We start from the raw sequence: 13999 nt of genomic DNA, 5'->3' as shown, positions 1-13999 counted from the left end.
TATGAAAACAATACATATCTTAATCCAATTCTACTAAGTTGCCTTTATGACTAACTTGTCAGATGAAAGATGAGACTTCCTTTAATGACAAGAAATCATGTTCTAGTTAATTCTAGGGTTCATTTGATGTTATTTTCTCTTTGTCCTGTTTAATTAAATTAGCCGGTCCTCTGCTTCGCTAATAGCCTACAAGACACTGTAATGACCTGCATGTAATTTTGGAAAGAGCTCTGGAGTCAAATGACCTGGATAAAAGTCAGAGTTCCTTCACTTATTTGATCATATGACCTTCAAGAGGCCTTTAAGTAACTGAGCCTTGATTTCCACACAGAACAAAATAAAAGTAAAAATACTTGTCCTGCCAGTGTCAAGGACAATTGAGGGAATCAAATGACATGAAGAATAAAACGATACTCTGAATACTTTAAATGGCAACAGAGATTCAAAAACCATAAAGAATGAAAAAGCAATTTACATGTTTACACTTGGAAAAGGAAGTCACAGTTTCATTAAGTCACAGTCTCTTTTTAAAATGAGACAATGCAGACTTCCTGACCCCCCCCTAAAAAAATTTAGATGTCATTATAACTTAATTAAAAAAAAATTTTGTTTTTTTGTCTTTTTAGGGCCGCCCCTTCGGCATATGGAGGTTCCCAGCTAGAGGTCGAAACAGAGCTACAGCAGCGGGCCTACACCACAGCCACAGCAATGCCAGATCTGTGGCCTACACCACAGCTCACAACAACGCCAGATCCTTAACCCACTGAGCGAGGCCAGGGATCAAACCTGCAACCTCATGGTTCCTAGTTGGATTAATTTCCGCTGTGCCACGACAGGAACTCCTAAAAGATTTTTAATCACAGTCTCTGGACCTTTTTCCTATACGGATGCATATATTTTGTATCAAAAAGTCTAAAGGGAGATTCGTTCACAAAGAAAAAGAAAACAGCAACGGCATGTACATTAAAGTCATTCACGAAGCTCAAAATAATCTCATGTTGTCATTTGTATGTAAACAATAAAGAGATTCCCTTTTAAAAATTCAAATAAATAGTGCATATGTTTAAAGTGGAAGACAACAACAGCAGAACGTTGCCACGTGATCACCTTTAACTTCAAAAATTTCTATAGGAACTAGTAAGTGAGAAAAGATAGCACAGCAGGAACTCTCTTTCATAAACTATACGCCTATTTCAGCCCAACATATATTGCAACAGTGAAGCCCATTAAATTTCTAGGAGCCGTTAAATGGAAAAGGCCAGCTGGCATTTGGTTATCAAAGAAGTTCATGATGATTTGAATCCATGTAGAGAATTATGCTCTAATTTATTTCACTGGTTTAAGATATTTCTTTCAGGAATAGTTTCTTCAGTTCAAAATTCAGGATGGGAGTTCCTGTCGTGGTGCAGTGGTTAACGAATCTGACTAGGAACCATGAGGTTGCTCAGTGGGGTAAGGATCCCGCGTTGCCACAAGCTGTGGTGTAGGTTGCAGACGTGGCTTGGATCCCTCACTGCTGTGGCTCTGGTGTAGGTCAGTGGCTACAGCTCCGATTAGACCCCTAGCCTGGGAACCTCCATGTGCCGCGGGTGTGGCCCTAGAAAAGGCAAAAAGACAAAAAAAAAAAAAAAAAAAAAAAATTCAGGATGAAATGGAGTTCTCTAAAGCTTTCTCTTAATGTTAAGAGAATCTACTTAAACAGAGAATTGAAAAATCTGCAAGTTACTTAGCAACCATTTTTTTAAAGAAATAGAAACAAACAACTTTTAAACTGCGAGCATGATGTTTTTAACTGTTAGCTTTGAGAGCCTTAATGTTCAATGAATTTAATACACTGTGGGCCAAATGCACCACTAAATTTGGGGTGAGAAGGAAATCCTGCTGAGTATAAAATGATAAAGGGACACGAATTCCTATGTTCTATATGCTGAATAAATTATTTTTCCCTACTTAGAACCCAAACATGTACCAGTTATCCAGACCTTCACACAAGAGCACCTCATTTCTGATATCAAATGTCCTGAGAATGCTACAGAGGTTCTAATATATGTTTTTACATAACTAAATCGGAGAAAATCAAGCTAGCCTCATCCGTATTAAAAAAAAAAAAAGTTTGTTTTTGTTTTGTTTTTTGTTTTTTAGGGTCATACCCATGGCATATGGAAGTTTCCAGGCGAGGGTCGAAATGGAGCTGCAGCTGCCAGCCTACACCACAGCCACAGCAACACAGGATCTGAGCCATGTCTGCAACCCACACCACAGCTCACGGCAACTACCAGATACTTAACCCACTGAGAGAGGCCAGGGATTGAACCCGCATCCTCACGGATACTAGTCAGATTTGTTACTGCTGAGCCACAGTGGGACTCCCAAAATATATTTTTTTAATTTTCCCAATACATTTTTTTTTTCTACTGTACAGCATGGTGACCCAGTTACTCATACAATGCATACGTTCTTTTTCTCCCATTATCATGCTCCATCATAAGTGACTAGACAGAGTTCCCAGTGCTACACAGCAGGATCTCATTGCTAATCTATTCCAAAGGCAAGAGTCTGCATCTATTAACCCCAAGTTCCCATCCATCCCACTCCCTCCCGCTGCCCCTTGGCAACCACAAGTCTATTCTCCAAGTCCATGATTTTCTCTTCTGTAGAAAGTTTCCTTTGTGCCATAGATTAGATTCCAGATATAAGTGATATCATATGGTATTTGTCTTTCTCTTTCTGACTTACTTCCCTCAGTAAATAACTGCTACAAAGCCAAGAAACTACTTATAGAGCTTCTAAGCTACACTCCGAACACATAAATCAGAATATTTTTCAAGTTTTTCCAGGAAATCTTGGCTATTTCTTCTCTCAACTTAGAACAGAAATGTTAACACTTTCCCGTTTTTAAGGAAAATGAGGAACTACTAAGGAAGGTCAAAGTGAGGGAAGGAGTGACGGACTGATATCTCAAACCCTGACTGAGGGAACTGGTTGAGAACTGCTTGGTACATTTTTCCTGGGTGATGGCTTTAAATTTCTTTTGCAGAAGTTTGCAGGGAATATTTGGAACATACCTCCTTCAGAAGGTTGGTGATGTATTTCACATGTAAAAACTCTGGAGTCTTGTCTAAATCCAGTGATGACCTTCCTTTAATCTCCTTCTCAAAATCTTCTCTGTAAACTTTCTGTTAATGAGACCACACAGTTTTAAACTTACAAAATATCAGTGACTCTTGAATATATAACCGAACAAGAGCTCCTGAAACAAAACTGATGCTTTCCTTCTATAAGTCTACCCCCTCGGAGTCTTCTTATTAACAGGAAAATAACTCCGACTTTATCATAAATTTTAGAGTTCTACCAAACAAAAGCAGATGCATCAGGTGCCTTCTCCCTGGGAAAAGCATCCTCAGGGAGGCTGCTGAACATCATACCACCTGCTACTGCTTGACGTCAGCCCGTGTGGGAAGAAGAACCATCGAGACTGGCTATTCGACTGGATCATCTGACTGGTCACGCAGAAGACAGTGGATCCATCCACCAGAAGAGATTCTGGCAGCATGAGGGGCACTCAGACCAAAGCAGAATTAATGTGTATGTCCTCGTCATCCCTCTCGCTGTCAGTCTTTTGGGAATTCAAGCAAGACAATTTGGAGGACATTTTCCTTTAATGATTTTGGCCTTGAGAAAACTTTCTCTACCATCCATGAAGTTGCTATGAATGAATCTCCCTGTGAGGAGAATCTCATCTTGAACCTTTAAGTAAAAGCTCACAACAAGAAATGAAAGACTCTGAAGGCTAAATCCATGTCCCCACCTACCCTTGTGACACGGCCACCCTCTGGCCATGAGTCTCGAAAATCTACATTTGATCTTGATATCTGGAAATCAATGCTTTTCAACCCATCCTTTCTTTATGACTCTAAAAACAGTCTCCCTAAATAATAAAAACAGCTGCCCACGTGAAATATTTATCAAACAGGGCTCAGATTTTACCAGGTAAATATTTTATTCAAATTGTAACAGAAAGATGATAAAAAAAAAAAAAGAAAGAAATTCTGCGTGAGACCGTTCTCAGTGCAAAACGAAAAGCTATTTCCAGGTTCATTATGCACGTATTCCAGGGATAGGTAATTACACGCAGAAATTCTCCAAACTGTGATGGAGGATAAGACAATATGATGTGCCCTCACCTACATGTAAGAGAAACACAGAGCTCTGCACTGTTTAACAAATAATCCAGGAATAGCCATAGAGAATGGGTGTTCTGTAAACACTAACACCAACAGAGCTCATTAAGAGGTTGCACTGAAAACATCCTAAGGATCTGGCGTTGTCTCTGCAGCAGCTCAAGTCGCTTCGGAGGCACAGATTCAAACCTCGGCCCCTAGAACTTCCATTTGTCATAGCTGCAGCCCCACCCCCCAAAAAAAAGTGAAATATAAATATAAGTGTATTTATATATTTACTTCAGAGTTTTCACATCAAAAAGCCCTTCTCTGAAAAAAGAAAAAAACTATTTGATGGAAGTAAGTCATTACGGAAGGTTAATGACGACGAGAACTGGCCAATAGGAGTTCCCACTGTGGCACAAGGGGATTGGCAGTGTCTCTGCAGCACCAGGATGCATGTTCCATCCCTAGCCTAGATCCTGCATTAAAGGATCCAGCGACCTGGCACTGCCACTGCAGGACAGGTTGCAGCTGCGGATGGGACCTGATTCCTGCCCCAGGAACTCTGTACGCTGCTGTTGCAGGGTGGCAAAAAAAAAAAAAAAAAAAAAAAAAAAAAAAAAAAAAAAAAAATCAAAACTGGCCAATATACGGGTGGAAAAAAATAAAACTGTAGCATACCTCTAACATACAAAATGTTAGAAGAGCTCTATTTGTAGACCAGAAGACAAAAAACTTTCCAAAGTCAGATTTGAGATTTCTTCTAGAAAACGCACTGGTTAAACCTATATCTGGCCCTAGAAGAAAGTGAGAAAGGCATAATTTTATGCTAGTGGCTTTTCCTGAGATCATACTTAGCTTTACCCATACAAGGCCTTAAAGAACGCAGTCAAGCTTCCGCTTAGCAATAAAAACCATCTCTTTGTATCTATTTCATTGGTCCTTCATTTAAAGACATCTTTCAAATCATACTCTAACTATATTTTCAGATATTTTATTTCTTTTTTCTTTTTTGTCTTTTGTCTTTTTAGGGCCACACCTGTAGCATATGGAAGTTCCCAGGCCACGGGCCTAATCGGAGCTGTAGCTGCCAGCCTACGCCACAGCCACAGCAACACCAGATCTGAGCCGTGTCTTCGACCCATGCCACAGCTCATGGCCACACTGGATCCTTAACCCACTGAGAGAGGACAGGGATCGAACCACAACCTCATGGTTCCTAGGTGGATTTGTTTCTGCTGCGCCATGACAGGAACTCCTGAGAAATTTTATTTTTCTAGTATAAAATTTATATGCTGGAGTTCCCTAGTGGCCTAGCAGGTTAAGAATCCAGCATTGTCACTGCTGTGGTTTAGGTCATTGCTCTGGCTCAGGTTTGATCCCTGGTCCAGGAACTTCTGTATGCCATAAGCATATCCAAAAAAAAAAAAGAGAAAAAATTATATACCAAATAATAGAGAATAAATTATACAGCATAAATCTTTTATAGGATGAATTTGGCTCAATGATATTTTCCATTGGAAGAGTTCTTTCTTCCTCAAGCCCTGCTGAGCAGAAGCAGAATTGCTGAGCCTAAAAATCTAATAGCCGAGGGCTATAATTAAAGGGGAAACATGCTCAGCCTCGCAAAGGATCATTCTCCCCTGGTGACAATACCAGAAATCAGAATAGCAAAAATTGAAAGCCATATTAACAAAAGACCTCCACAGTCCCAATGTAAGTTAATTTCACAGCATATAATAAATTTATAGCTACGGTTAAACATTAAAGCTGATTTACGAATTTGTTCATTTGATTTTTTTCGATTGTCAACAATTAATTTTCCTTCTGTTCTGTGTAGCTGAAGCAATGATAAAAGCAAAGCGCTAGTTACCACATTTGAAAATCTGCACAAGGAACCATGCCTACGTAGAGAGTACAGTACTTTCGCAGCATGGAGGTAGGTTAACTTCCAAGTCCCTGCCAGATGTACATTTAAATTTGTTCTTGGGCAATCTTTTCTTTTTTGAGGGTCCATCCCCAACAGAAACAAACAAACAAACAAAAAACCGAGTGTTTCATGTAAATAAACACCATTTGGTCCACTGGTTCTTTAAGCAGCAACGAATCTATATGTTGGGGAGGGTATTGTTTACCCAGCTTGTTTTTATGATTTTAGTTAGAGACCATTAGTCTCCTTCAGTATGTCTGTTTCTCAAAGTGTGGTTGTTGAACCACCTCCATCAGAAGCTTCTAGGATGGTGTTAGAATACTATTCCCAGACTCCACCGTGAGACCCACGGAAGCGGATCCCACGGCAGCAGCGTGGGGATGTGCATTCCCAACACAGTTCTCTGGGATTTATCCACGGAGGAGTTTGATTCCTACAGCCATGGGGATAAAGAAGGGAGGGGAAATGGAACATTCAGAAGAGAAAGTGCAGACAGGATCAAAGAGAAGAACACAGAGAGGGAACATGTGCCTCTGTGAACAAGACCAGGCGAGCGCCGCAGAGATCAAAGTTAAAACAGCCTGGGGCCTAAGCAAGAGCAGTTTGAAGAGGCAGGTCTTCTTCATAAAGGAGGCGTGGCGGGCGGTCCCTGAGACCTCAGGACCAGGAGCAAGCGCCCTGCGTGAGAACCACACGTCATGCAGACCCAGCTCCCAACTGGGGACAGCACCAACTGGGGAAACTCCTTTCCTCCTTCACCCTAAGAGAGGGACCATGAGACCCCATTTCAAAGGCTGGTTCTGAAACTCAGATGAATGGGAAAGCTCAGTTCAAGCAGGAAGAGGAGGAAATGGAAAAACCAGAGCCGAGGAATGTGACTGCCACCTTCACAGAAAGAGCACACGTGGCAGGAACAGGAGAGTAAGATGCGTGAAGAAGACAGACTATGATGAGAGAGAAGGCTCTAAAATCCCAGCTCACAAGCCACCCTCGGCTCTACTACAGAAATGCAATATTAGAATCTATTAATACATGCATTTTAACTTCCAGGATTTTGTAATAAGAGGAAAGGAAATGAACTAATAGAGAAAAAAAAAAAAAATCAAGCAACCAGGAGAGCAGAATGGCACAAAGGTCCTTGGCAGGACGTTCCTGAGCCTGCAGACCAAAGACAAGAGGACGAGGTAAAGGGAGCGGGGCAGCGGCGAGCAGGAGAAGCAGAAGGTAAGCCCGAAATGCTGGTACCTCCCTCTCGATGTTGTTTTCAGAAAAAAATGAACAAGACTTTTGAAACCTGCATCTCTCGGGGCAAACTTATTGAACAACTTCATAGAGTCTGAAACTTCCAGAGAACCCACAATGACTCGTGAGAGTAGAAACTTGTTTCTGGACTGTGGATCAGTGATGACAAAACAGAGGGAAACTGATTGGAAATCCGGCGCAAGCAAAGAAAGAGAAGAAAGCGGTGTGAAGGATAAAAACAATACTTTCCACACTGCTCCGCAAGGCAGACAAGGCGCTACGGCCTGAAGACGTCCCTCCGCAACTCACTCGTCCGTCGAGCCCCTTCCCCGCCGGCTGTGCGGACATTAGGAGGCGGGGCCTCCAGGAGGTGATGATCAGACGAGGCCATCGCGCAAGGGAACCCTTGTGAATGGGCTCAGGGCCCTTCGCAGAGTCGGTGGAGAGCTTGCTCCCTCTCCCAGCTCTCCATCACGTGAAGATACAGAGGGGGGCAGCCTCCACCCCCAAAGAAGGTCCTCACCAGAATTCAGGGTGCTGGCACCCTGATCTTAGACCTCCAGCCTCCGCAACTATGCAAAATTAGTTTCTGTCGTCAAAGCCACCCAGTCTGTGGTACTTTGTTATAGCAGCCAGAGCTGGCTGGAACAAAAAAACATTCCAGCAAGTTATCCCATCAAACCCAAGTTTTTGTAGGGCTTCAAATTTTGACCAAATTTACGCGCTCCGTCAATTCAGTTAAAAGAAATGACTAAAATATTCAACTGACCATTCTTGATCAAATTCCCCTTGACTGGCTTAAGAAGATGAGACATGAGAAATACAATTATTTTCTCCTCTTCCTGGAAGAAGAAATTAAACAACTCTGACATTCAACAAGCCACACTAATATCTGTGTGCCCTTTCCCTGAGAAGATGAATCATAACATTTCAACAAAGCATATGTAATGTTTACAAAATTCCTATGAGAGTTTTACTGTTCCAGAAATTATCATTTCTCCCTGTTTTGATGTTATTTCTAAAAAACAGAAAAGATCTTGCTCACTGAGCACGCCTGGAGTAGAGCCCTGGCGTTGTAACCAGCTGATAGCACTGCCCACTACTTCTGTCCCTTTGAAGTCATAACTCGGTTGTACCCACGGAATTTGGATGTTGGCTGCAGACAAAACCTTCTGTGTCTGGTGTCTGGGACCCCTCTCCCCCCAAAAAGCAACAGGAGAAATCTCACTGGGACAGAGAGGAGCTAGAGTGGGGAATATCCGGATGCGACCCAGCATTATCTTAAGAAGAAAATTAAGTAGAAAAAGATTTTTTCTTTTTTTTTGCTTTTTAGGGCCACACCCACAGGATATGGAGGTTCCCAGGCTAGGGGTCGAATCGGAGCTACAGCTACTGGCCTACACCACAGCCACTGCAACTCTAGATCTGAGCCATGTCTGCGACCTACACCACTGCTCATGGCAACGCCAGATCCTTAAGCCACTGAGCGAGGCCAGGGATCGAACCTGCAACCTTATGGTTCCTATCAGATTCATTTCCGCTGCGCCCTGACGGGAACTCCTAGAAAAAAATTTTTAAGTGATCTATTCTCTCTCTTTTTTTCCTTTCTGGCTCCACCCACGCACGACATGTGGAAACTCCTAGGCCAGGGATTGAACCTGTGCCACAGTTACAACCTGCGCCATTGCTGCGGTTACACCAAGACACTTAACCTGCTGGGTCATGGGGAACTTTCCTTTTCACTTCTCTTGATGGCTTGAAACTTCCGGGTCACTATTGGCCAGCGGTTAGGGGACAGTCAAAGAAATAAACAGGAAAAAGGGATTCATTTATGATTTTTACCCAGACCCAAAACATCAGCACTTACTAGGTACATAATTTTAGGTAAGAATTCACTTCAGTGGCTGCATTACCAATCTAGGGATGTACCTAGCTGGCATCATTACCTTGAGCATATCAAGGGAGCTGACCTGTACAAAACACTCAGCATATCACCTAGCACAGAGTAAGTATCAAATAAATGTTAGTTCTTTTCTCATTTCAAAAAATTTTTAAAAAGTATGTAAAGCAACCAGCTCTTCATTTTCTTTTTAGTTTTTATCGGCTCATTATAGTTTCACACAGACACAGCCTGACAGAGTCAATTTTATCATCACAGAATGTTAGAGCTCACGTAGCCTGATATCCATATTTGTCAAATGGGCAAATGGGGCCAAAAAAAAAAAAAAAAAAAAAATCAATGACCTGGACAAGATGCCTCCGTATCTAGAAGGCAGATTCGCTGGGTCTTGCCAGTACTGTGTTCTTTCTTTTAGATTTAGTCAACACTCTGAACTGCTTCCTTTCCATGATAAAACATGGAGTCAACAGTTGATAATAAAACAAAGGGACCCACCTCACTCTGCATCTTCTGAGCCTCCTTTGAAGCCTGATATGATGGTGTCTCCACAAATTCAAGCATCGATTTCCCCTTATTTTTCTCATATTCTTCTTTGTACTTAACCTTCATTGAAAAAAAGTATAAAAGGCCCATAAAGCTCTTAACCCCTTATACAAATAGAGCAAAGTAAAATAAATATACATGCAAAATCTATCACCCTGTTTTCTAAAATCACATTATTCTGGTCATTTAGGTGATCCCTGGGTTCCCTGTGATTAATGATATACAAAGAGAGTAAACACATAATATATAAAAATGTTAAGGGAGGAGTTCCCATCGTGGCTCAGGGGTTAGTGAATCTGACTAGGAACCATGAGGTTGCGGGTTCGATCCCTGGCCTCTCTCAGTGGGGTAAGGATCCAGCATTGCCGTGAGCTGTGGTGTAGCTCACAGACGTGGCTCGGATCTGGCAATGCTGTGGCTCTGGCGTTGCTGTGGCCCTGGTATAGGCCAGCGGCTCCAGCTCCAATTAGACCCCCAGCCTGGGAACCTCCATATGCTGCGGGAGCGGCCCAAGAAATGGCAAAAAGACAAAAAACAAACAAACAAACAAAATGTTAAGGGATAAAAATTATTTAGAACTCAATAATGAGGCTCTAGGACTTGTGCAAAGTATTTAAACAGCTGGGATACATAGATACATATACCTCATATATGTGGGGTTACAGGGTATACACACATTTTATACACACATGTATAGGTACATAGAGAGAGAGACAGAAAGGCCAAGACAGAGAAAGAAGACAGAATAAAGAGAAAGAGAGCTCCCTGTGACAGCTCTGAAGGCCTATCGGTAAATCATCAACAAGAAGAAAAACATAGCTGTGATTCTCTCTTTCTGGCAAAGCGAGGACAGTGTTGGGACTGCTGAGTTTCTCCATAGACAGTGAAGGAAACACAGAGAGCTTTGGCATGACTTCCTTCAGCGTTGCTTAGCATTACTGAATAATATCATATCATGAATTACTTATTTCAGTTACAACCAATCCCCATCTTTAGTTTATAAAATGATCAGTATTTTCTATCTCCTAATTATAATACCTAGAATTATACTCTGTCAGGTGTCAGAGTGGTTGGCTTTTTTTAGCAATATATCTTTTTAAATTAAGTTCATAGAAAAGGTTCGATCGTGATTCATTTCATTCAAAAATGTATTTTCACTACAATCCTTATGTGCAATAATTACTTAATTTGGTTAATTTGTATAATAGTAATAATGTTAATGATAATTCAATCCAAAAGAACCTTTTCAAAACTTAGAACTTTGTGGTGGCAGTAAATATAACTAATTTTTAAATTCCTATTTTTGTTTTAGAGAAGTGTAATAGAATGATCAAGAAAAGTGTTTAAAATATAATAGCACTATGTTAGGATAAAATTTTGTGGGAGAAATAAAAATAAGAACACAAGGAGAAAAAATATATACATTTCCAAACCTTAAAGGAGAGCTGGTTTATATATTTTGAAAATAAATGATAGTACATATCAGATCATTATGGAATTTACGTTCCATAACATACATTTAAAAGACTGATGTAAAATTTTATCATAATAGATGCTGGACATAATATCTTCGGCAACTATTGAAATTCAGAATTTAAAAAAGTTGTCAACTTTAAAGTGTTTACAGAGGAAGATATTTTTAAAAATTTCTTTCAGAGAGTACCTAAAATTTCCTAGTTTAGAGAAACATTAACATAGAATACACTGGTAAGATAGTTTTCCCTTCTTAATACACTTATAATTGAACTGAGAAATTATAATAAATTTTCTGCCTGGAAAATAACTTTTGCAGCTCAAAATGACACATCAGTATGCTATAAAAATTGAAATCATCATGAGATTTGATCACCATGTAACTAACTCACATATTGTAAGTTTTAAATCGTGTATAGTGACTGTTCTGAAATGCCTGTATATGGAAACATGGTTCGTATTTCCCCAACCCAATAAATAGAGAGAAAAGAGTGCCTGAGGTTTTTCTCATGATGCACATTCTCCCCAGCAGCTGCATATGCTCATCGAGGTGCCCGGCAGCGTGGGTGACAGGGTCCAGGCTGAGAGGGCACGCACCTGACTCTGGAGCCTGGCGTTGTCTTTATGGTGCAGGTGTTCTGCAGCATCGGCCTCAAAATGGTACATTCCTTTGTTTTCCTCAAAGAGCTTTCTATACTCTCGCTAAAACAGAGAACATGAAAATAAAGTCAGAATAAAAGAGGCTGATTGGAGCAACTAATACTTAGGAATGCAAACTGAAATCTACAAGCCACGGAGAGCTGCAAAGCCACTATCAAGTTCCCATCTGCAGTCAGTTGGGCATGCAGGTTTCTGACCCTGAGCTAAACTGGCAACGCAAGAGAGACCAGCTCGAGGTGGTCCATGTGAACAGCATATAAAACACTCAAGAGAAGCAGAGAACAACTGGCTGTAAATACAACATAAAAGATATTCATGACACTGGGAGCAATGATGGAAAAACCCATAACTCTTGCGAACAGGCAAAGTGGGCAAAATAAAAGGTGATTGGCCCTGCCCCTATCCTGGAACAGGAATGTATTTACCTGCATCTACAAGAAGAGACGGCGGAAGAAAGAAGAAAGAACAGGGGAAAGGAAAGCTGCAGCAGGAAAGCAAAAAAGTTGTATACAATGGCTCATCCATGAGAAAAATTGGGGGTCATAAGGAAAATGAGAGGGTGACGGATTCCTAAAAGGTGAATGTTCTCTCAAAGGAGAGGGTAGGAGGTGTCTGGAAGAGAAACTGAGGGACTGGGATATGGTCAGTTGAATTTTTAAGGTGAAGAAATTGGGTTAAGACATTATTTAGACATACTGATAAAAAGGTGGATTTGGAAGAGACCAGAATGGATAAGGATGCCAACTTTAGCAAGTGCAGGACTCTTAATACAACAGGCAGCAAAAAGATAAAAACTGCTTTTATCACTAGAGATTGGACGTCTGGTTATTCTCCCCTATTTGGAAAAGACTTTTAGAGGTCAATGGTAACTCTCAAAGACCTCGCATCTACAGAGACTTAAGCTAAAGCTGGTCGCTCCTTAGACAATGAGGATTTCAGTGAGAATGGCAATTTTGTGTAGAGTGAAGGGAGAGGGAGGCAGCATTAGAAAGGGAGCAGAGAAGATGTGGAACAGCTGGGTCTTTGCGATGCTCCAGTGATCTGGGGGTGGAACGGGAAGAAGACCCCATGTCAGGGCCTGGGGATGAGAAGGATGCAAGGTCCACGTGGCCGCCACATGAAAACGGCTCTCCATGGGGACACAGCAATGGCGTGCTTCCCAAAACTCTAACCAGAATACATTAAGGGAGAAGAGCAACCCCAGGAAATTCATGAAAATGTTCACAACATACGCACGCGTCGTAACTGAAGAGAACAAGTTCTAGGGTTGGGATTCTCTGCTAATTAATCAATCAATCGTCTCAACGATAACAATATCCTTGGAGAATGTGTAATTTGATTAGAAAGTATTTTATAATGCATATTTGTAAAACAATTATGAATTGAATGTAATGAGTTAGGATACATTCCATTACTCAGTTAAAATCCAGAACTCAGAAAGCCTAGGATTATTTGCATCTAGAATAAAAGGTATATACTGAGAAAGGGTTAAAAAAATACATTTTTTGTGTCCTCCACACAGTCGTCTATGGTAGTTGCAAAAGAATTTCAGAAACTCCTGTTTTAAAACAAAAACACCCTATTTTAAAAAAATAAACCAATATCTGCAGACTTAGCGACATTTATTTTTTCTTATATAATAGTCTCTGTTGCCTCCTAGTGGAAGACATACAGAGCAGCACAAAATATATATTTCTAATTTATGCAAAGTTATAAAAGAAACTGAATGCTAATAGAGCTCTATTTTCCAGGGGAAAATGTTCCTTCAAAATTTTAATCAGTATGGCTGTAGAAATTCACAAGGCACTAATTTTACTCTGTATGCTAAAATTTCTTAAATTATAAGACATTTAGAGGTCTTTAAAAAACAGCATTTATAACAAACTGACAACTAATTCTGGTAGAATATCTGATTAAGCATTATCTTAATCTTTTAATAAAATTAAGGAGCCTTTATAAGTCAACAAAACTTCAATTCTCTTTACATTGAAATTTAAAAGAAGGCAATTCTAATGCACAATAAATTAAGCCAGTATAATATCATGCAACTTTAATAAGTAGATTCTTCAGAGTAACACCTTTAAGTCT

At 40.5% G+C, this 13999-nt stretch overlaps 1 protein-coding gene across 14 annotated transcripts in view; it reads right to left on the bottom strand.

The window, feature by feature from the left end:
- Window positions 1–13999, bottom strand: part of NEBL (nebulette) — a 354941-nt gene that overhangs the window by 60124 nt on the left and 280818 nt on the right. For 13 of the 14 annotated variants that reach the window (XM_021064951.1, XM_021064957.1, XM_021064956.1 and 10 more), the window contains 3 exons: window positions 11849–11953; window positions 9731–9838; window positions 3066–3176 (listed from right to left, as the gene is read on the bottom strand). The exons of the other annotated variant lie outside the window; for it this stretch is intronic. In XM_021064951.1, coding sequence (XP_020920610.1) covers window positions 3066–3176; window positions 9731–9838; window positions 11849–11953 — 324 coding nt within the window. The remainder of the gene's footprint in view (window positions 1–3065; window positions 3177–9730; window positions 9839–11848; window positions 11954–13999) is intronic. 14 annotated transcript variants of the gene reach the window in all.

Source organism: Sus scrofa, chromosome 10 (assembly GCF_000003025.6).
Source record: "Sus scrofa isolate TJ Tabasco breed Duroc chromosome 10, Sscrofa11.1, whole genome shotgun sequence".
Lineage (NCBI taxonomy): Eukaryota > Metazoa > Chordata > Mammalia > Artiodactyla > Suidae > Sus > Sus scrofa.
Note: the sequence above shows the minus strand (reverse complement) of the source record. Positions and strands in the feature narration are given on the sequence as shown.